General features: G+C 40.1%; 1 protein-coding gene across 5 annotated transcripts in view; it reads left to right on the plus strand.

The window, feature by feature from the left end:
- The window catches only part of LOC111569235 (RNA-binding Raly-like protein), a 111,325-nt gene that overhangs the window by 39,012 nt on the left and 47,674 nt on the right, over positions 1-24,639 (plus strand). For all 5 annotated transcript variants that reach the window (XM_055007170.1, XM_023271302.3, XM_035948628.2 and 2 more), the window contains one exon: positions 7,713-7,986. In XM_055007170.1, coding sequence (XP_054863145.1) covers positions 7,731-7,986 — 256 coding nt within the window. In that variant the 5' untranslated portion in view covers positions 7,713-7,730. Of the gene's footprint in view, positions 1-7,712; positions 7,987-24,639 lie in introns of those variants that run through there.

The raw sequence follows: 24,639 nt of genomic DNA on the forward strand, positions 1-24,639 counted from the left end.
AGAAGTTAATGCTATTAGTGCTAAAGCTGAAAAGCTGGTGCGTGAGTATAAATGCAATTAGTATGTAAACACAGGACTGTTTACTGCCTCAAACATATTATTTCTATTCAAACATCTGATAAGTGCACTAAAACATGATGTATTGTTGTAGTGACCCCTAATATGAAGCCAGCGCCACCTGACCTGGCGTATTAAAGTGTCATAAACAGTGTAAACTGTTTGTTTTGCTACTAACGAGAAGGATTTCCACACTAAATGCCATGATGTTGGTTTTGATGCTGTTTGTCTGTTTGCCCGCATTGAGATGATGAGAATATCCAGCCGCACTGAGGGATAGAGAGCTTTTAAATGTCCTGTGGAGCTAAGTTCCATAGTAGAGAGGAAGCTTTCAAAACAATCATGCAGAGTGGGTTTTATATCACCCCGGTGCTATCCTTACCAATCAAATTGGATTAAGAGCAGACAGAGATTGATCTATTCTGCGCTGGACAGCTTTGACCAGATTACTTCCAACTCTGTGCAGCTGTATACCATCATCGAAAGAAATTAAATCTTGTCATTGCGGCTGAAGTGTTCCCTCGTCCGTCGCAAGCAGCAGCCCCTCCCCTCCTCTGGACAATAAGAAATTCCTACTTGCGCATCATCCAATGTCTTGCTAAAGGAGTTTTCTCCCGTCGCATATTAACCTGCTCCCCGGTGCAGGTGAATGAGGGCCAACTGAGAAATGGCTCCATTTGCATGTTAGCTAATTGTACCATCGCTCCGGGCTTTCTAATAGTCGATGAATTTTCTAGGAACAGAGTTCGGAGGGAGTAAAAATGGTTGGAGCTGCAAAGCATATAGACACTATTTGTAGTGAAATGATGGTTGCTGCAGGTAAAGAGGAAAGGGCCCGCTGTGAAAGGCTGCAGTATTGAAGTTAGAAAAGACGTATGAGGTACATGGGATATAGTCTTTCTCCCGAGACGATAACCACCCAAGTAAAAAAGGAATTCTTAAGGATATATAAAGGACAACATAGCATGCTTGGGTTACTAAAAGCAGTGTAACCCAAGGCGGATTATTTAGACTGTACAGTTGTTCCTTGCTCTCTTGGAGATCGTGTGATTATGAAGGCATCAATGTTTTCATCTATTTGTGTAGTGTCCCAACCACAAATGTGATGGGTAGCTGAATTGTCACTACTAAAGATTCTTCTGTGGTAGTCAGTGGATGAATGGATGCAGGCAGTCGGCATAGATTTAGATTTTGCAGTAGTTGTGTTGGTATCAACTCCACAATCTAATGGTATCTTAGTCTTTTTATAAATAGAAGGATAGGAAAAAGACATGGTATAGCTAATATGTGCATTTCAGTTTTTAACAAAGGAGTGAATGCTATTGGCATTAAAGCCAAAAGGTTGGTGTGTGAGTATGAATACAATTAGCATTGAAATAATTAAGCACTATAATGTTTACTGATTCAAAGATAATTATTTTTGACCTTTTTGTATAATGTCCCAGCCAAAAATATGATAAGTGACTGATCTGTCACTATTAATTAAAGATTTCTCTATGGATGAATGGATGCAGCAGTTTTTACAGCAGTTGCAGTTATTGTAGTCATAGGTTTAGAAGTAGTAGGAAAGAAAAAGATATCAATCACTAATGTTTGCATTTAAGTTTTTAAAAAAGGAGTTAGCACTAAAACTGAAAATCTGATGTGTGAGTATGAATGCAATAGCATTCAAACGGGTAAGCACAACGCTGTTTACTGACTCAAAGTTGATAATTTTTAACCTTGTTTTTATAATGTCCCAGTCAAAAATATATGTGACTGAATTGTAAATATTAAAGTTTTTGTATGGTAGCCAGTGGATGAATGGATGCAGCAAAAGTTGTTGTGCTAGTTTGCTTTAATTCTGTTAAGCTTATTAATTACACTGTCATTTCTTGCATTTAACACCGCTGAGCAGCAGTGAATGCAGTGAGTAAACCTTGAGCTCATGTGAATGAAAATGCTTAATCTTTCGAGCTTTTACATAATGAGCCAACTGAAAATATAGCATGCGACTGAATTGTAATTGCTTTTTCAATGATAGCCAATGAACGAATGGAAGCAACCTCTCTTTTTTGGCCTCTTTACGAAGCTCCAATGAGCACTATACCTTATAAAGTTGACAACATGTTTGCCCATTTGCAGAGTAGCATTAGCATTTTCTAATATTTAGTCTCCGGTTTGGTCACCACAACCTCCAAAATCCACATTTTGGTGATGGTACTAACACTTTTCTTTCCTTTTTCATTCTTGTTTTAAACAGTAAAAGTTAATCCAAAGCCTTTTCTGCCTCTTGATGAGTAACTATTATCTTGAGAGATGTTGCTTTCTTCCTCTACGCAACTATTATTCAGAGGAAAAATCACCCTGTAATGACTTGAGATAGTCATAAATAGCGAGGTTGTGTAAATGTCCCATTGACTGAAATTTATTTCATATTTATAGCACTTTACGCACCCTCAGCTGGCAAAATTAAACTTGTTCCTCCTCCTCCCTTTTTATAGTCCCTCTTTGCTGTAGCTGTCAAGTTGAATTCCAGCCCAGCAATGTGTACCTTCATTCATGAAGTCAAAAGGGCAGCAGCTGAATGAAAATGTGGAGAAAATTAGGTTTATGTCACTCTATCTTGGAGACTGGAGTCATTTGTCAAGATGCAGATAGAAAGATGGAGCATCCTGTATGACATTTAATTTGTTTATGGCCTCATATTCAATTAAATCCCACTCAACTGTTCTTTTACCTTCAAATCAGACACAATGTTGTGCCTGCAGCTCATCTTTGTGGTGCAGAATAGTTTCCTCTGACCACAATACACAAAAGCGCACAAATTTACGGCTGGCTGCACCACCGAGATGCTCTGCAGCCTATAATACAAACAGAAGCATTGATTTACAAATAAAGGAGGGAATTTTTTTTCTTCCCTCAGTTGTTGCCGCTGCTTTCACAGGCAGACGGACACATTTTAAGACAAGATATAAATGGAAGGAATCCACAAAAGCAATTATTCCGACTCTGCAGTACATGGCAGCAACACCATTGGAAAAGGTGTATCAGGTTACCTTTCTGTGTTCTGTTTCAGTGAGCAGCTCCTCCAGCCTTTCCTCAGCCCGTCAAGCTGCCTAGGCAACAATCAGGGCAGAGTGGCTGAGGCATGGCGAAGAGAAATGTACAGTGGTGGAGTGGTGGGAAATTACAAAAGGAATCAATTCAATGAGTTCCCTCCCTCCATGGAAAAAAAAAAAAAAAGTCTATAAATCAGGCAGGTGGCCAGACCCAAACAACAACCTTTTAAGGGCCTGTCTGCCAAGGCGCAATGCATTACAAAGCAAGGGAGGATTCAGTACTTCTGCACCGAATCCTTTCTTTTTCCTTTCAGCTGCAATCCAGCAGACACACGTCAACCACATGACTTTATTCATACTCCTCTAATATTGGCATGAGATTGTGATTCTCTTGTCTCCGCTCTGTAACGTCAGAACAGCAAACTGTTTCATTCCACGAAGGAGACATCCACCTTTTGAACAATGTGACACCTATTCTGACACGACCACGCCGGCATGAAAGTGAAAATGAAGACTTATCTGTCTTCTGCTCTTAACTGACAAAAGGCACCACTGTAGAAGCAGTAATCATTTTTTAAGGAGCGGGCTTTGAACACTAGGTCATCATTTTTTCCCCTCTGAAAGCAGTTTGCAGACTACATTTCTGGGATGAGGCTCCTTTTGTTTGTGCTTCTTTTGATAACAAATGTCGCACAATTCCAATTACAACACGTCTTGCGCCGCTTTTTCCCCGTGTTTCTCCTCATGACGCGATCACCCCATAGCATGAGTAGCTTAATGGAGGTTGTAAATATATGGAAAGGCAAGGTCAGCAGGAAAACCCACTGATGGAATAAATTAGTGTCCTGTTCTAAAGAAAACAACAGAGCCGACAACATGAAATATAACAGTAAGAAGCAGTAAAATGGCTCCATGACCACTACCCACCCCTGATTTATCTGACACGAGAGGCAATCTAGCGCTTCTCTACTGATTTGTCATGTCCCCGTGACCTGTCCATGAACATCAATATAGGACGGGTGTCAGGTTGGGGGTTTAAACTGCCGTTAGGTGGTCACTGCAGAGCTCGTTTGAGTTAGCACATGTATGTCTGCATCCCTGCACCGCATTAATTTTCAGTGTCTGCTGCTGATAAATGTCAAGGCCACTTGAGAGATGGCGAGCAGCAGTTTATTCCCACACACCCACATGCACTGATGCAGCTCTGTAAACATGAATTGTCACGCGGCCGTAGTGGGTGTTGAATAGTCAATAGTGAAGCAAATAGCCTTAGCCTCTTGCTGGTGTAATGCTGAAAGCTCGTGTTTCTAAGGGGAATGAGTGAATGAGCATCAGAATGTTTCGTGTGACCTCAGACTCAGGTGTAATGGATGCCTCATGACGGAGAATATCTCCGCTGCAAACACTCCTCTGTTCTAGTTTCCTGGATGACTGGGCAGCTTCTTTCTTCATACAGGTTCAGAGGGAGCAGCCTCGCTACACAATGCAGCCATAATTCAGTTTGCGAATTACATCCTCTCACTGTATTTGCAACGTAATCCCGTGCCACATAATTAGTTGAACAAACCCATTATAGGATAGCACTTCACAATAAAACTGCATTATGTAATTGTGAAGAGACTGAGGCGACGCAGTGTCAAAGTGGCTGAGCTGTTGGAATCTGCAGCCTCTTGCAATGAAAAATTATGTCGGATAAAGGGGACAAAAAAAAAGAACTGCCAGTGAGAAAATGTGTGTGCGAGCACACGGTATTCCAACAACATCAGCGTTACCTTGGTTACTAATCCTATTTACTGAGGATGGGATCCATTATTCAGGTTCTTCGACTCAAAGCTGAATAGTTGTTATCACCGTGTGTCAGGGACAGAGACTCAGCGCAGGCAAATATTGAATATTCTCTGTTTTCTTCACAATATTTCACAGTATTTAGTGCAGTAAGTGTAATCCATTTTGGAACATAAACTGAAATAAAAACCTGGATTTCTACAGCTATAAAAATAAAAATGTGTGTGTGCATTTAAAAGCAAATCAAAGTGATGAGTGGGAAATATATCTATGTCTGCTAACTGTTATTAAACATAAAACCATAATTATTCAATAGTGCATCCTTTCCTTGGATAGGCATTATTTCTGTAATCCTGCAGCCAATCATCTTTTGTAAAAACCAACATTCGAGCCATGAAAAGGTCACTTAGAAATAATTGTAGGGGAGGCCTACAAAAGCTAATGTACTCTGATAACTTGACAGCACAAGGAAAAAATAATAAAAAGTCTGAATAGAACTGTAACATGAATTACAGCCTACACGTTCTGTGATCAGTGAAATGGCACACAAAGCATTAGGGAAGCAACAATATGGCTATTGAGATAGCAGAGCTTTCCCACTTGCTGCTACTGTACTCGGTTTCTGACAAAGCAGAGGGAAACTGCTGTGACATTCACATATTGTTGCTCCTTCAAATGCTCCCCCGAGCCATCCAGTGGCAGCATTTCAACCATGCAAAATGTGGCTTAGGTAATCAGTTGACTGGCCAGTGACCTTGTACATTACATTAGTGGCAAGCCTTCAAAAACAACAAGCCTTCATGAACAAAAAGTGTGTAAGTAAATGGATTGAATTAGACTCCAAGTGCAACTGTTGTGTTCTATGCAGCCCAGATGTGTTTAATATTAAATAAATACAGTATGAAATAAATAATCATGTAAAAAAAAAAGTGGATATGAAGTCATTTTTGAAAATTTTAATTTGGTATTTCTATGTCACAGTGCCCTCCTCAAAAGTTGCTGATCCTATTTAATTTAATTTGTCATTTTAATTTTAGGCCACATTTTAGTTCATAATAACACTGCTGCCAGAAAGTGTTTCTTTTCCAAGTTGTGTCTTGATCTGAGAAGCATCTTTACAGTACCAAGCTGCCAAGTTAACTCTGAATTAAAAAGCTAACTCAAGCTCACAAACCAGCACAGCTAATTACCTGGAAAAGAAATTAGCATGTGCAACCTTTTAGGCTCTCAAGATAAAATTAAAGAAAGGTTGGGTGGTTTCTGTACTGTGATTACTTACAGTAGCAGCTAGCTCCTATATTCAGAATTACATAGGTATTGTTGTTGATGCTTTAGCTGACAAGCGGTAACTAGCAAATTGTGCTAAAGGTCATTTCTACACATACTAACAAGCTAGCTAGCTCAAAGTGAGGATAAGAGAAGAGCAACAGGTAACTGTCGCCAGTGGCAGAGCTAATGGGTGGCCACAGTTCTTCAAAATTACTCAGCCATTATTGTTGTTGCTGTAGCTAGCAGGAGCTAAATTTCTAACTGTGCTTACAGCTAATTTCTGTATATATTAACAAGCTAACTAGCTCAAAGTTAGCGTAAGAGAAGAGCAACAGGTAAGTGGTTAATTGTCAACAGCGGCAGAGCTAATGGGTGGCCGTGGCCCGTCAAAGTTACTCAGGCATTGTTGCTGGTACTGTAGCTAACAGTAGCTAATATGCGCTAACTGGTTCACTCTGCTAGCAGCTAATTTCTATATATATATTAACAAGCTAACTAGCTCAAAGTTAGCGTAAGAGAAGAGCAACAGGTAAGTGGTTAATTGTCAACAGCGGCAGAGCTAATGGGTGGCCGTGGCCCGTCAAAGTTACTCAGGCAATGTTGCTGGTACTGTAGCTAACAGTCGCTAATATGCGCTAACTGGCTCATTCTGCTAGCAGCTAATTTTTACATATATTAATAAGCTAACTAGCTTGATGTTAGCATGAGAGAAGAGCAAAGTAATTGGTTAATTGTTACCATGGACAGAGCTAATGTTTAGCCACAACTTATAAAAATTACTCAGGCATTGTTGTTACTGTAGCTTACAGAATTTAACTGGCTAAACGTGCTAATTTGTAGTGCAATCATGCATTCTAACTAGCTCAAAGTCAGAAAAAGAGAATAGCAGCATGGCCCCTTTATGACTAAAGTCTGACCATCCTTCTCAAAGAACTAGTGTTATACACCCCCCCCCCCCCCCCCCCCCCCAAAAAAAAAATGCAATTTAAAGTGCAATATCAACAGTAGTTGACCTGGCATTTTCTTTGGTCCACAGCAATTTGCAATGCAGAAAAAAAGAAAAAGTAGATACCAATTTCCATGCCACCTCGGTGTGAGTAATAGTCTTAGCCTGGCCACCCTTACAAAAACTGTTTATCTCCGTCACTGATTGTCTCCTCGGCAGCATTGGGATGTTTTCTCAGAAAAAGAAACTTTAAAAAAGCACACATTGTTTTTTCTGTTGTTTCCTCTACCCAGCAGGAGCCACTTTGTCTGCTGGCAGGTAGATGGTGAGTCAACTTCACTGTCATGAAAAGTGGCATTATGACTTAAAAATGGCACTGGTAAATTTCCATTATAAAGTCAGGAAACACTTGAGTGCCACTTTTGAAGAAATCCATTCAAATTTAGTCGTTCACTAGATTTTCTTTACTAATTCATATGATTATTTATACCATAACCTTGTATTTATCAGTTTAATGTTAGTGTTTTCTTTAGGAGCAGAATTAGCTGGAGTTGGCCTGGCCAGCCTCTAAAGCTCTTCCCCTCCCCTCCCTCCCTCCTCTGTCTGTGTCCCAGGAGGGCAACTGGAGGAGAATGACTGGTAAAACCCAGACCAGCAACGTGACCAACAAGAATGACCCTCGTTCCCTCAACTCCAGAGTCTTCATCGGCAACCTCAACACAGCCATCGTCAAGAAGACTGACATAGAAGTCATCTTCTCCAAGTATGGCAAGATAGTGGGCTGCTCCGTGCACAAGGGCTACGCCTTTGTACAGTATGTGAATGAAAGAAACGCCCGGGCGGCTGTGGCGGGAGAAAATGCCCGAATCATCGCTGGGCAGCCTCTTGGTGAGTCCTCTTTGCTTTGTCTTTTCGTGAGCTATTTCTGTTTTGCTTGCATTGCAGATGTCATCAGGAAGTTACGGTCAGTGAGATACAGTCTATAATGCACTTCATGAAAACTTTCCCCTTGAAATACAGAATGTTTCGTTAAGCCTGATCTTTGCTGCAGGAATGGATTGTCTCTCTTGAGAACACAAAACGCCTCGGGCATCTCTCAGACTTTTAGTTTAGAACCTCCCTTGGCTCCTAAATGCTGAAGCGTCTCTATCTGTTTGTTGTCATGCTGTTTTTGGAGAAAATCCCTGCTGAATCCGTTAACTGATCCACTAGTGGATGTAAGCACTGTCTGATTTGAACATTTACTAAGCAGCAACTTGCAAAAAGTGTGTCAAAGTTCTTGTGACATACTATTTAGAGCAGAACAGAATATGTTAAGTGGCATGGGATGGAGCTGCAATATGCTGTGCAAGCATTGATTTTGTAATGTGTGTGCACTTTGTAGTGGGTTGTTTTTGGAGATGTTGACTGTGCAAGGATTTATTTTTTTTTCTTAGCATATTCACAGTTGTTTTGCTCAGGGCTGGGAGGCAAATATTTGGGAGACTGGAAGATGTGAATCACAAGGTAACTTTCTAGACAATTTGAGGAAATTTAGAAAAGCAGTGTGAAAAATCCTGCTTATACAGGCTTGTGTGTCCCAACTTTATACACCCAGGAGCAAACAAAGCTACTATTTAATTGTGAATGTAGATTCAGTTTCGTGTGTGAAGGCCGCTGTCTTGGACTTTAAACATCTTTGTGAATCATAGAAATGAAGACGCAGCAGAGCACATTCCTAGACTGCTCTAAGGCATTATTTTCAAATGATCCTGAATAGACTGTACTACATATAGACAAGAGACCTTTTGATTAAAGTCTGTGCAGCAGGTATGCTGTTTCTAACAGGAGTCTGGGTTCACCGCTGAGAGTTTAGAGTGCAAATATTACTGGGTGATAGAATAAAAACCTGACTGGAATAAATTACTGTGTCAGTGCAGAACATTACTGAGCTGATATCTGGCATCTGTGTTGCTCCCTACGTGGATGCACCAAGACCACCCAGTTAAGTTTGTACAGTGGCAGATAATAAATTTCCCTCAAAGAACTACATGCTCAGAGCCTATTGGTGGGCGCTGGGGAGGAGATTGAAGCAACACAGGATTATCCAAGAGCACACTGCAATGATAGAAATCATAAATAAGGAAGTGGTTGTGGGTGTTTGCTAGAATATGTGCAGTGTTGATGTTTATATTCCATTTTCTGACCTCATCACAGCCCATAGGGATACACCTAACTCAGTCAAGGGCTGAGGTGTGACAATAAAACCTTCCCTCCCTAAAGGGAGCCAGGTGGAAACTGGGTACAGGTCTAGACTGTATAAAAAGACGGATAGACTCTCTGTGACTTCACCTGTGACATTTGAAACTCAGTGTCATTATCTTGGCAATGTCTGATTCCACTTATCAGTTAATCCAAAAATTAGCAAAGTGGTGGAGAGTGAGTTGAGTTAAGGCAACCATGCAAACATCTTTGGGCGGTCCACCATCCTGTGATGGTACCAGCCTGTTACTATGCTGGACACCCTTAACAACAATTTTAACAGATAAGTTATATAAACATCCGCCCCCTTTAAAGTTGTCATTAATGAGGAAATGAACTATAGAGACCAAAATTGTTTATTGTTCCAAGCTGTAAACATGTTTATTTCTGCTGTAAAGTTGAGCATTTTAACATGGTGGGCTATGATGATTGACTCACTTTTGGAATCAGCCTCAAGTGTCCATTTGAGGAGCTGCAGGTTTTTTTTTTGTTGTTGTTTTAATTTTTTTGGTTACTCCATAGCCTCTTTTTTCACCCCTTTGGTATAGATTGTCATTGTGGTGGAGGTTCAGGTGCATCATACTCCAACATGTTTGGTGTTTCAACCATGGAGTATAGAGAGTTCTAATATTACTTGGTGGCCTAGTTACTATTCGATTATCAATAACAACACTGTGTATTATAGTGACGATTGAGTCAGGAACTGGAATAAATTCTTATAATCTAGAATATGTGCAGAGTTAATATTCGGCATCTAGACTCCAGATTTTGTCACCTCTCACAAGGATACACCCAGCTTGCCAAGCAAAGACTGTGTCATAGTGATGGTAATAAGTTCACATTAAAAGTGGAGTGGATTGTGCAGCGGTTTTGAGTTCAGTTAGTTTGTAGTTGTTTGTCATTATGGTGCCAGTGAAGTGTGGGATTTTTGGTTCTGTCAAGGCCTTGTTATGACTAAAGAGCCTTCATGGGCATTTCAGCCTGACATGATCTTCATACACACCACTGCATCGCATCCTCAAGGCAGGTTTTGGGGTCAGGGTTGCAATAATTAACACAGCTAAAATAAACAAGCTCATTTTAAGGGCATTGCTCAATGATAATAATATCCCATAGACTGTAAATGAACTAATTAAAGTGCAAAACAAAAACTGAATATTAACAGAGAGAAAATACAGAGGAGATGTAAAGGTTGCTGTGTCTCTGCTGCATCAAGAGGAGAGGTTATTTCTTCGCCTTTTCTCTTTCTACACAGCATATATCACTCACATCTGACCTGACTCTGCTACACTCTTGTGAAAATCTAAGTGGTTCTTCCAGTCGATTTTCCTGTTGTGTTGTTTGATGTTTATGAAACCTGTTTCTTTGGCAGATTGTTGGATATCAAATCTGCACACTTATCACGTGAGTTGCTCCCTCTAAAAACGGATTTTGTGATTGGAGCTTTCCATAAATGTAGCGGAAATTTGCATTTTTTGCATCTTACAATTCCTCCATCAACACAAAGCATCAATAGCAAGTAATGAAGATCTCTCGTTGTCTGATTAATGGAAGGCTAATGTGCTTTTGTTCTTGAAGTAGTTCATTAGTTTGATATTTGGATGTCGCAATCAGTGAATGTGCAGAAAAACACAACCAGGTCCATCACCAGACTGAGACAAAGCCATCGCTGAGCATCCTGCGCTATACATGATAAGAGTGCTAGGCATTTATTTGTGACGCTCTTCATGTGTGATTGCTTTCTTTTGATTCAGAAAGCAAAAATAATAGAAAGTATTTTCATTACTCCGTAGTTCATTTCACACCGACCTCGAAGCGAGGCAACCCTGCCCTCGCTGCTATCACTCAATCTACAAGTCATGTGGCAGGAGTAGGACTGCGAAATACATCCTTAATTGACAATTAAGGCCACCCTCAGTTTCATCCTCCCCAAGCTGATGCTTTTTTATATTAACATGGCAGAGAAATGAATCAGCCACATAATGATTTGAAGTTGAGGGATGACCTCCGCGAAGGATCTGGCTTCCTGTTCAAAAACGTTTCATTAAAGTGTTATTACCTGCCAGTTGATTGCACGTCAGTTTCAGAGCTATGCTAATATTGCCGTGCTGCTGAAGGAACAGCAGTCTTTTTAGTAGATATTTCAGCCATCACTGACTATGTTTGCTGTGATCATCACCTCCTCATATGAAGAAGCAAAACATGTTGTTGTGGAGGCAAAAGCATGCTTTCAAACGAGGTCAGTGGAATGATCACGCAACACTTGAGCTACAGAGATCCACTCCAATTGTTCAGACACATTGGTGATGAGTAATCTGTGTGCTCAGTGATACACTAAGGGTCAAAGGCCATAGCCCGCTGCCACCATTGAATATGAGACTGCCACTACATGAGTGTGTTTGAGGATAACAGCTGATGAACGAATGCAAAAAAATCTATAATAACACAGCTGGCAGCACCTTCTTCCCCTCACCACTGAATGAAAAATGGATGCTCCATTACCCTATCAAATATGAATGGGAATTCATGAGATCATATCTAGGATTCTGAGCACAGCAATCATTACTAAATAACAGTATGTGTGTTGCTATTCCGAACAGCGTGCTGCATCTCTGTGCGCTACAGTTACGACCATGAAGAAAATTTCTCGAAAAGCACTTCACATGAGCACAGATGTTGAATATTGAGTGAGAACAGATGTGAAGGATTTGCCCTTTGTTGTGTCTCTGTCTGTGGCGTTGAAACATTCAATACACAATAGTATAGAAGCAAGTACAGAAACCTGTATATAAGTACGGTTTCCCATTTCTAACAGGCAATGATCTGTGTCAATCAGCCATGCAGATATGGAATATTCTGGTCCTAATGAAAATTAGAAACTTGAGGAAAAGGCTAAATGTTTGTCTCTATATTATGTATTTTATTGTTTTCATAGTAATGTCTCATTTGCCCAAATAAAGGCCCCATCCTATGTGGGATAATAGTGTCAGTTGATGCCAAACTCTCAAAAAATTAAGCATTTTTATTATACATACACACATCTATCGGCTTTCCAGTTAATTTAAAAGTAATTATTGCTGGATAGATCTCTGAAATGAAACTGCATGTGCAATCGAATGATTATGAAAACATACTCAATTGTAAGCTCATAGGTTAATCATATATGCATAATCAATTACTTGTGTTTACTCCTTTCTCAGAGAGAAAAAATCAGGGTAAAGTTTACCACTGCTCTGAGTAATTGTAACGTGTGTTGCATAAATAGGGTCAGAAATTGAGACCTCAGTCCCTTATGAGGAATAGACTTCCAGTCTTAACAAGGTCATTTGTAAATGTATGGAATATAGAAGTAGAGTCTCTAATATGGATGGAAAAAATTCACATGTTAAACTTGGCAAACCAGCCAATGAAAAAGCAGTTTCACGATCATACTATAAATAATCTGTAAGTCTGTAGCTTCTGTTTGAGAGAGATACCAGAAGAATTCTGCTTTTCTCTTATATTGCAATAGAATAAAGTTTGCCAATAACCACCAAGGTGACTTTTAAGGTGATAATAGTTATAGCAGTTTTTCCACAATCAATTTTTGACTGAATGGAGCATTTTACCACACAGTGTTCTTCTCCAAAGACTGGAGATTTTAGATTTTTCTGGAGACATGTCAATAATATTGAAAATTACTTTCACTGTTGGTAACTGTAATGATGTTTTACACTTCTGTGTGAATTGTATGATGCCGTAATAGTCTTACTTAACAAGGAAAAGCAGGCAACAAATTTGAAAAATTGGCTTTAGTATGTGTATGCTTGTCCATCTCAGAGTAAACACATTTCTTTGTTTTTGTCTATGTGGTGCTAAAACACTGAAAACAATCTAGTTTCTCCCATCTGTTTCACCAGTCAGCTCCTAACTGTGTTTTTTGATGGTCAACGGGTAGTTTATAGTGGCTTTTACCAAATACTGACACAAATACTTTACCAAATACCCTCCTGTTGCTAAAATTTCAGATACTGGACAAAAAAAGCTGTGGGCCCTTAATGAGTAAAATAAATAAAGAGTTAAATAAAGAGTTAAAAGGTGCTAAAGCACTCTGTGGTGAAACTGCAGGTTAAAGTGATAATTAGCTGTGGGGTTGTCAATATTAGTGGCCTCTTTCACATTACAAAAAGTCATTTCATGTTAGCATTTGATTACAGCACTTTTAAGTACACCAACTGTGTTATTTTTCCAAGGTGAATGCACAGTAACTGAGCCTCTCTCTAAATGAAACACGCAAAACCTCACTCTGCTTCTTTCCGCCCCCAAACTACTGTAGTTTTAATGTGTCTACAGCGGCAATAAAAATCACTTACAGCCACATTAGAATGAGACGCGTCTTAGATCAGCTGTTCCATTGTGGCACAAGGCGCATTAAGTTCAGATATATCTCTGCGTCTCACTCGTTGTTGTACGTTTCCTTCCCTCTGGCTATAAGCTAACTGGGGAATTCCTTGTGACACACTGACATGATGATTGCTGGCATGCATGAACCTCAAATGCATTCGAGCAGTTTCCTGCTTCGTCCGCTGAGATCTATGCGTTGTACCTCTATAACCTCGCTCTTCAGTGGACCCAGTGGCCTGCCATGGGGACAATGAGTGACAGATTTTTTTGCCCTCAGATGTCCCGGCTTTGAGCCTCCAGATCCTTTAGAAGCCAAATGTACCTTGCGGGAGCTCACTGTTTTTCACTATGTCTTGGTCAGAAATGACAGATGCAGCATTCGCACAGCACTTCATTTAGCTATTATTTAGCATTCTTCTTATTAATATGCATGTGAATAATAAGAACAGGATCACGAGAAGTAGCCGCTGCAGTGCATCTTTCAGCACCACAATGACATGGATCGCGGCAAGGAGAGACATTGTTTGTTTCAATATTAATAGTAACACGCTTCTGCTGCAGATAGAAAATATGTCCAACAATTGTTCTATTTTCTGTTTGGCAAAGGCGAGAAGCGAAGTCCTTTAAAGATGCTGTATCTGACCAATAAAATGAAGAATGCCTTTTGATATCGCGCTGCCATGCTTAGATGACGATGGAAAGAGTAGCACACACGCACGGCTGTATCTTTATTAAAGTGAATTAGTGATGAATCACTCCCATACATGAATCATGCATCAATAATAGCCCAATTTTACGCATGAGTCTGCATGAAGATGAAGATACAGGAAAATAGAAATGCATGGCAAAAAAAATAGCTCATTTTTTAGTACCTCCAAAATTTTACAAATCGTGTTTTCAGGGGAGCTTAAAAGAGAGTCGGTTACCTTCTGGCTCCCCTGCAGTTTGCACCATGTTGAGGCTGAATTCCCATATCTCTACAGCACACTGACAGTATATTACCCATATGCTGTTTTAACATTCACTGCAGTCAGTTAAAATCAAACCCAGGCTTTTAAAACTTCAGAGAGTTTATGAAAAGTTGATCATGTAAGACTCCTTTGATGAATTCACATCTAATCTTTGCGGTGCATATCACTTTTGCCCTTTACATGGTACTATGAGTATCTGCTTTTTTTTTTTGTTGTTTCTCTCATCAGCAGAGGTGCTTGTTTCAACTATGTCCTGATGTGGCACAGTGTGCTTGTGTTTGCCTACCTGGAGGCAACAGATGCCCGTAATTGGCAGGTGGTGATTGAAGGCCCTGATGGAAAAGGACAATGAAAGAAAAACATCCTATATTTTTCGACGAGAGACCATGTATGAAGATACAAGCTGCTGTGCAAACTGGGAGCAGAGGAGAGAAGTAGAATGTCAGAGAGAGGCTGATAGCAGAGAGAGGGCAAAACTAACAACATCTCTGGAGAGTCTGTCTGGTAGCGAGTACACCTGATAATCTTTCTTCTGTTGACTCCTCTTTTGAGTAGCCTGACCCTCCCTGAAGAGATCTGCATTCTCTTCCACCTGGAAGTTTCATGGTGAAGGTCCATCCCATTACAATATTAATGACCACAGTGAAGGATAATGTGTGATGGATCACCAATCATACTGCCTCCAAATGGCATTGGCAAGAGTTAGGCACATAAATAATAAAGTGATTTAGATGCAAAATCCATCCTAAGCGGATTACAAAGGCAGTGGCACTGCAATCAATCGTCATTTTGGGCCAGCATGATGCATAGCAAGCAGCACAGGACACAGAAAGTAAACTATACCGGGAAGAAGGAGAGTGTGCAGAGAGTAGTGCTTAAAGTGTGGCCATAAAGAAACCCTCTGGAGGCATTTGGACCTGAAAGTTTATATATTTTCTTACCCTTACAGAAAACTGTGCAAATATAGGTAATATATAAGTACTTTAGAATATCTGGTGTACTGTGGACAATTTTCGGCTGTTGCATATGAAAGATAATCACTGTGACAGAGTGAATTTTTTCTTGCAAATCAAAGATGGATCATAATATGACACAAGATCACAGCTATAAGACAGAAAGTTTAAAAACTCAGGGCCAGCATCTGTTAATGTGACTGTTGCTATGACCCACATAGACAAACCAACTCATTAAAGTGCATGATGTAAGGTAAATAGTGGTCTAACACAATGCTGACACTAAAATATGCACTAATTATCTCAAATGCACAAAATCTGCATTTTATGTTCCCTTTTTTTTTTTTTTTTTTTTAGCTTTCCAATCTCTTCCTCAATTTTTGAAGTTCTTGGATGCATAAAAGAGCCAGTGCTATATCCAGAACTTGTTTAGCTTTTTGGCACATTGTCAAACATAAGAACTAAGAGAATATATGATGCTGTATAGCATAATATGAGCAGAGAATCCTGGAAGGTGGCAAAGTTGGTCCATCTATTCAGCTTTTTGATTTAGATCAGTTGCCATGAAATTTTCCACAGACTTATGCATCTTATTAGTTTGAATAACTCCTGAGTTTTCTTGTGGTATCATAATATAAAAATTTAAATTTATATGGTACATGCTAGGGGCTGCACAGTGGTGTAGTGGTTAGCACTTTCGCCTTGCAGCGAGAAGGTCCCTGGTTCGCGTCCCGGCTTTCCCGGGATCTTTCTCCATGGAGTTTGCATGTTCTCCCTGTGCATGCGTGGGTTTTCTCCGGGTACTCCGGCTTCCTCCCACAGTCCATAAATATGCTGAGGTTAATTGATTACTCTAAATTGCCCGTAGGTGTGAATGTGAGAGTGATTGTTTGTCTCTGTATGTAGCCCTGTGACAGACTGGTGACCTGTCTAGGGTGTCCCCTGCCTTCACCTGAGTCAGCTGGGATAGACTCCAGCCCCCCCCATGACCCTAGTGAGGATTAAGCGGTGTATAGATAATGGATGGATGGATGGATGGTACATGCTAATCTAATTATATTCCCAACAGCCTTATCTTCACTTTGTAATTAGTGCTAATTAGCATGTCTTAGCACATTAAGATTTATGCTACCGTTTAAAAGTTTGAGGTCACTTGTTCTTATTTTTGAAAGATAAACTGTTTATTTCAATGAAGATAACATTAAATTAATCAGAAATACAGTCTAGACATTGTTAATGTGGTAAATGACTATTCTAGCTGGAAATTTTTAATGGAATATCTCCATAGGGGTACAGACGAACATTTCCAGCAACCATCACTCCTGTGTTCTAATGCTACATTGTGTTAGCTAATTGTGTTGAAAGGCTAATTGATGATTAGAAAACCCTTGTGCAGTTATTTTAGCACATGGATAAAAGTGTGAATTTTCATGGAAAACATGAAATTGCCAGGGTGACCCCAAACTTCTGGCAGTGTATTTAGTTAGTTTACCATGCTAATACACTAAACAAAGATAACAAGATAATTAACATTAGCATGTTAGCATTGTCAATACAAGCCTATTAGCATGCCTACAGGCTGATAGAACAGCTTGTGTGTTTGCAAACTCCGTCTTGTTTTTCCTATTTACTTTGTACCACTACAGAGCAGCACTCATTCATCACACAGCTAAACACTGATACAACGCGGTCTGACTTCGACTGTGAGTACGACTCCATTACACCCATCTCACACACTGTGACATGAAATGAACCCGTCAGATTATTTCTAGTCTATATGCACTGAAATGCGTGCAAAGTGCAAAAGCTTTTCTCACAGTTCTTCGTTTAGCGAGAGAGGTTCAAAGGCAATCTGGAAAAAGAAGGGAACTCGTAAATGAAAAGCAAATTGCAACGCTCCCATCCAAAGTATGCACGACTCCTTGAATGCAGCCAGTATCACAGGCTTAACATTGTAAGTGAATATCCAGGAGGTGGGAGGGGTGGAGGGGGGGGGGGGGGGGGGGGGGGGGGGTTCTTTAATGTCTATCCAAACCGATCCTCCTGCGTCTTCTCCACCTGGCTGCTGTAATTCTTTCCATCATTCACTATTAGTATTCCCGGGCTCGCTCTCGCTTTGAAATTAGCATAGATAATTCCAACTATGTCTACAATAACTGCACAGTTCACTAACTTTATTTTGAGAGCCAGGTTTAGAAGCATGAGCGAGAGGCCCTTTGGGCATTTGCAGTATCCAACTAGATGGGCCAATTCCTCCTGATCCACTGGACTCAGCGTTGCCAAAGCTAACCCAATAAGGCCCTCTCTGTGTCTTTCATGTCCCTGTGTTCGCTTCAGAGGCTGTAAGAATATTCAGTGTGTCTGACCATGTGTGCGTTTGTGTGGGTGAATTCAGGTTTGTGCTGTGTTCAGTAAAAAAAGGGTTTTAATGTGAGCAAAACACTTGGCACAAATTGTAACATCAATACATAATCTACTTCTTTTCCTCTCCTCACTCGGTCCCTCTCTGTCTTCCATTCCATATCTTTCGTTGTCCTTGTGGGTGATTAGAATGCACCCTGGCCGTCCGTCTCCTCCCTCATTAATCACGCTCTGAGAGACTGGGCCGGACATTGAATGCACAGTTAGCCTGACCCAGCACTCGACAAAAGCATCCATAACGCCAGGTACAGAGCAGCAAACAGGCTGGCAGTCATATAATAACACCGACAATATGGTGAAGTCAAGGATTTATCTGAGCTGTAATGTATTCGGCATATAAGAACGTGTTTCTTTTGTGGAAACAATACTGAAGAAATTTGAAGTTTTGTCATTGTGCACTTAATAGGCTTTATTAAAGCCACCCAGGAAGCCAGGAAATCACATTTCCCCCAGCTGCCAGGATCTCTTTCTGTCTCTCCGTCTATCCCTTTCTTGCTTTCATACATACTGACAAATGCTTTAGTGGGGCTTGAGCCACAGTGTGGACAAAGTGAGATGGATTACTGTGTGGATTTTGGCAGGGGAAACTGCAGCTAATTCTCTGATTAGAAACCTGGGTTCAGAAGGCAGAGAAGCACTGAGCTGTGCATCAGAGTCGCAGCGCAGGGCTCAGTGGGCTCCAGGAAGCTTCGTGTACATGTTTGTATGTGGGCATATGAGTGGGCAGGTGTGTGTTCATATGTTCATATGTGCAAGTTAGACAGTTATTTTAGTGTTTCTACATGTGTTGTCTGCAGGTGTTCATACTTCAGTTATGATGGTTCTGGTTATACATGATATAATTTTTTTCTTCTGTTTTTTTTTCGCAAAATATGAAACAATAAACACAGAGCAACAAATGGAATGTTTCTTTGCATGATTGACTTTTTCACAAACTAAATTAATGTGTATTTGTTTATACATAGCTCATATAACATATAGAACATGAACATGAAACATGTCTTTATTTGTTTTTAACTCTGAACCCCAAGCAGGTTCTGGGGTTGGTTGGTAGCTTGGCTTGTTGGTTGGTTGCTTGGTTCTTTCATATTTTTACTCACTGTTGGCTCATTTGTCACTTCAATATAAAGTCCTGCACCTCTATGGAAACAGCACAACAATGACTAGAAGTAGAGAGAACTCAAAAAATGTATTTTAAAACCATTTTTAAAAACTTTTCATCAACATGTGCAATATTTTCCCAAGCGTCAACAGGTGTTACCATCTACATGTGATAGACATTTTACTACTTGCATTTATACATTTGTTCCTATACTTGTCTCCTGTCTGATCTGCATATGCAGAGTGGGCAATAAGTTTCCATACATAGGAACAATAAATATTTTTTATTTACAACCGTTTTTATTTATATAATGTGCTCTATATGATTACCATTATTTCAAAAACACATTAATGCGTGTTTTCCACTGTTGATGAACTTGCATTAGCACAGTAGAAGTTCTGCTTGTAATGGTGTTGGTAATACGCTCCTTGAGATGATTTATGTCTCGTTCTTCACCTGATACACCATGGCCTTCAGGTGCCCCCAAAGATAGCATCAAATGCATCTTCTAGAGTATCTGAAACATAAAAAATATATACATTATGCATTTTCCTATGTATGGAAACTTATGGCCCACCCTGTAAACAACCTGCAGTTCAGTCAAGAAATCAATTAATTTTTGTCATCTGACAGTTGGTGGCAGCTGAGTCACTAATGGAATTTTCAATTTCTTACAGAATCTGATTAATTTAATTTTGATGTAATATCACTGTTTTGAAGATTAGCTTTAATGTTAAGTTACCTAAAAGAACTGTGTATCATAGATGACTAGTTGCTGGAAAGTTGAAAAAGCAACAATTCTTACTGTTTTTACAGTTTCTGGCTCTCACAAATTGAATATAAAAAATAGATGAAAAAATAAACAACATGCCTTTCAAGCCCACTGGTGGGACTTGGGGCTTCAGTGGAGTAATAAGGACCGAAAAAAAGAAAAGAAAAAACACTGACGAGAAAGTACAACCATCATCAATGAATGAACACTGGCATTGAGAGGTCTGAAGTCGATGTTGACGTGAGTCAGTAGAGGAGACATCAGTCTTCGTTCTGGTCTGCATATCTTCCAGCTCAGATTCTGAGGCTACCACTTCATTCCTTTAGCTTACTGGAGATCCCTGAAGCTCGTGTTCCACCTTCCAGCTGATAGCAGTTAGTTGGTAAATAGCCCTATGGGGGGACCCAGTCGGAAATGAGCAGCGTGGACAGTGAGAAACAGGATTTATTTGGAGCCTAACAAGCATCCCGGATGTGTTCATTAATATTACATCCATCGACTGATAAAGAGAGAGAGGGGAGGCAGCAAGTGGGAGCAGCTTTGGACCAATGAAGAAGAACAGAGTTGGATAATTGTTCTCCCTGCATAATCAAAGATAACCGTGTACTATTGAGAGTTTAGGTTCACATTCGGGGCACGCTGATGCAAGCGGGACGGGTTTGAGTGAGTGGATCACTGGATGAAATTGAGCGCTGGGCTTTCATTGAATAAAATATCATACAGTCGGCACACGTGTTGCTTGTGATTAGATAACATATTTGGCATAAGCACATTAGCTGAAGAGGCTGACTTTATCTGTAAGAGTCTCGGCAATGTGTATCAAGAATAATGAGCTTTTTGTGTGGGATTAGTGTTCTTACAGATGCTCTGCTTGTGCATTCTGGGAGATAATACTTCACTAAGAAAGCAGTGTGTTTGTGGCAGGTGTGCTGTCTTGCTTTAAGAGTCCACTGCGGCGCTAAACAGGCAGACCTTTCCCTGCCACAGACCCTCAGAATGGAAAATCTGCCCTTTAACACTTCATAATAATTGATCCAGTCAGTCATGTCTGTCTCTTAATTCATGCCGCAATTGTCGCCGTGCACCTCGGGCTGAGCAACAAAAGAGAAACCCAGGCGATAAAAGGTGACGTATTGTGTGAGTAATGGTTCGTGACTTGTGATTACACATGCAGTGATAATTGCTGCGACCCCGGAGCGTTTTCTGTGGACCTGAGCTCACAGCGTAACCTCTCTGACTCCCCCTGCTTAGTGCATGAATTAAGAATCACTGTGGCAGACTCGCTGGGTGACTTCGCCTCCTGAATGAAGATGGACAGTGCAAACAAAACAACATTAAAAAAACAGCCCATAACCTCGCTCCGAGCAATATCTTGCTCTCTCGTGTGTTTACTCCCCCCTCCCTCGCATTTCCTTATTTTGACTTCATTTATTCCCTCCTCCATCTCGTCGCTGCCTCATGGTAGCTTGCTTCCACCCTTCCTTTCCTTCATCCTAATTACGCTGCAAAAGCTGAGGGGTTTGTGACTCATGGCGCCCAGTTGTTAGAGTGGAATCCTCGCTCACAGCTGGAAGACCCAGCTCTGGGCTCCACTGTCCGGTAAAGGTCACTCCGAGCACGAAGACAGTCAACTACCTCGAGTTTTATTGCAGTCAACACTTTGCATTAGCTGGAGTAACCTCTCTGACACCATCCAGTCACAGCTTACAGTCAGGCCATAACCATCCCAAGGTACTTGAAGTGCTGTTTAGAGCGGTGGTGCATGACAAAACTGGCCACTTGGCCTTCTTAGACCTCGAGCCTGTGCTATTTTGGGGAGCTGGGGAGCAGCTCCAAGGATTGTTCCGCAACTGAGGGGGGCACAGATTTGCTCCTGACAAAGGATCCACTCAAAAGAATGTGTCTAATTGGACATACAGTGATTAAGTAAAACATCTGGCACATCATAGTGATTTTTTTTTTTTTTTTTGCAGCCCTTTTTTTGCACAATCTTACTTATCTCAGAAACTTGAAAGTCTTTTCTCAAACTCAGCTCCTTCTCCTTTATCAGCCTCTGCTCCTCCTTTGCGGCTGGTATGGATTTAATTAAGGAAATCAGTTGAGGGATAATGACTTCTACCTGAATTGACCTCTTTGTGGAAAAAGTGTCTAGAATATTTTGCATAATCGCAGTAGATTTGATTAAGAACTGCCTGCTCACTCGCTGAAACTCGCTAAGAGTTGGGTATTTTGCAACGCAAGACGTACTTATTAATAGGCGCAAACTGACAAGATGACCAGACTTGCATCTGCTGAGGGAGAGGAAGCAGAACGCACAGATGTTTGCACTGCGTCTCTAAGGAGAAATTGACAAACGCAAGCTTTGCACGCATGGGGGCTGGGGGTGGGGATGGGGGCTGTTTTCAGTAGATAGCAGCTGGTTTGAAGAGCGATCCTGACCTTGACAACTCCTTGTAGCTTGTTCACGTTATTATTAGCCTGTAGCAATGTTGGACGAGTAAGAAGTGGCAAACAAGTTGCAAAAACTACTGATTATATAAGAATATGAATGTAATATATGGTAAAAGGAGATTATGCACAGAATGCTCATACAAGATGAGTAGAATTTATATATACTGCATGATGGACAGATAAGAGTCACTAAAAGCAGGATTCCTGTGCACAAGCTTAGTCTAATATATTCGTGTTAAGGACCTAAGCCTCTTAGTTTTAAGGGAACAGTATGCAAACATTGTATAAGTGGGCCCTTGCAGCTGATCATTTCTGGAACTGCGGCTGTAAAGTGTGTCCCAGTTTTCTCTGGAGCCTACCTGTGTGACAGAATTATTAATGAGCTGTGTCTGTATTTATGCTCCTCATCTAACACGGGGAGATGGGCTGCCTTCATTACTCTGAGTTGTGGGAGCCGTCCTGTCAGCCGAAATTTGAGTCTCGGGCCGAGACGAGCACTTGTTATAACAAAAGGGGAAATTCATCAAGTGTTAATTTGGCTGGAAATGATGGGTCAAGACAGCGTCAGTCTCATCTGCTCATATGAGGAGTACAAGGAGAGCTTGGAAACAGGAGGAGGTGTCTGGAACGTTTTCACTCTGTGGTCATTGAGCACCACACTGTGGCTCTCAGCAGCTATTACCACTAGTTCCCCACATCCATTAAGAAGCAACCATATGCCACACGTTTATGTACACTATTAAATGTTGCCCGTCTTTCAGATTTCCCCCTTTAAATGTCCATTTACTAAATGAATTCACTGTTTCAATTTTCTAAGCTGCCTTTTTGTGAAAGGAAAATAGTTACAGAATATAGGCTTAATGTGCTCATTAGTGGGCTTTTTAAAACCACGTGCGAAACTGGATTTAGATTTGACACACATTAGATTAAAAGCCTGCTGAAGGGAGGGGAGTGTTGCTGCCAGCTCGTGAGAACATAGAATTACATTTAGATGTAGAACATAATCAGAGTATAGCTAGGAGACTAATTACTTATGTCACATCTATTCATATTTTAATTTTTGTATTTCTGTGATGACATTATGAGTTCCAGGGAGCGTTTGCAACAAAGTTAGCTAATCAAGAGTGTATATCAAGATGTGTACAGCAGTATTTTTATCATAACTGTATGCTTCTCTCTTGTTTATACCTAATAAAAGTTAGAATTTTGCAGAAAAGCCTTTCTTTTTAGGATCCTCTATTTACTGTATTAGCAGTATATGAAGGTTTAATAATGGTTAATACTGTAGTTGTATGCAGATGTTTATTGATTAGTATTATTTGTAATTTTCTACACTAAAAGCAGTTTAACTGTATTGTCATCCACTTATGAGTTCCCACAGGACCAGTTGTATTTGTTAACAAATACAGACCATGTATATCATGACAGTCTTGAGTTTCCAGTAACTCTTATTGTGTTTCCAAAATGATCTATAATACGTTCACAAAAGAACCAAAATGCATTATTGTGTTTTGTGACAGAGATACATGTGTTTCAGTGATTCTGTTATAGAAGAATCAGAATTTTAAGAGTTATTGGAAACGCAAGACTCTTGACTTTCCTGTTGATGCTGTCGAAGGATCAGATTTAGTTACCTTGAGGATATTTGGGAGAAAAAGTCGCATTGAAAGTTATAATTAGGTTAAAATAAAACTTTCTAACTTTAAAACAATATGAAAACATCATACGAATAAAATGTTTAACTCATAGGCTATAAAGGATAACTTTAATCATCGCTATTCTTCTTATGGTAGCTAATGCTAGCTAGCCTGGCCAAACTTTGAAATAGTAATTGCTGTATAACTGACATAACTTAGTCACTACTTTTCATCTCTATGTGGGTCAAATCATTCTCATGCTTTTAGTAAAAGTAATACAAAAGAAAAGCCAAAAAGTGTTTTTCAAAATGTTAATTTCACCAATGGTTTCATACTTTATTTTAAAAAATGGTTTCTATGCAATCATAGCTGATTTTCATTTTAATTGTTCGTACAATTTTCTTCTGTTCTATAAAGAGACACAAGAAGATGCCTGAGCAGATCAGCTACATATTAACTTTTTTTTCTCAATAATCAAACTACATCTCATGTGCAAAAGAGAAAAAACAACAAAAAGTAAACTGTATTTGAGTCAGTTACTCTTTATATGTGGTTAATATACTGTACTTGGCACATGATGACAGTAAATTATCTATGTACAGTGACATAA

Source organism: Amphiprion ocellaris, chromosome 22 (assembly GCF_022539595.1).
Source record: "Amphiprion ocellaris isolate individual 3 ecotype Okinawa chromosome 22, ASM2253959v1, whole genome shotgun sequence".
Taxonomy (NCBI): domain Eukaryota; kingdom Metazoa; phylum Chordata; class Actinopteri; family Pomacentridae; genus Amphiprion; species Amphiprion ocellaris.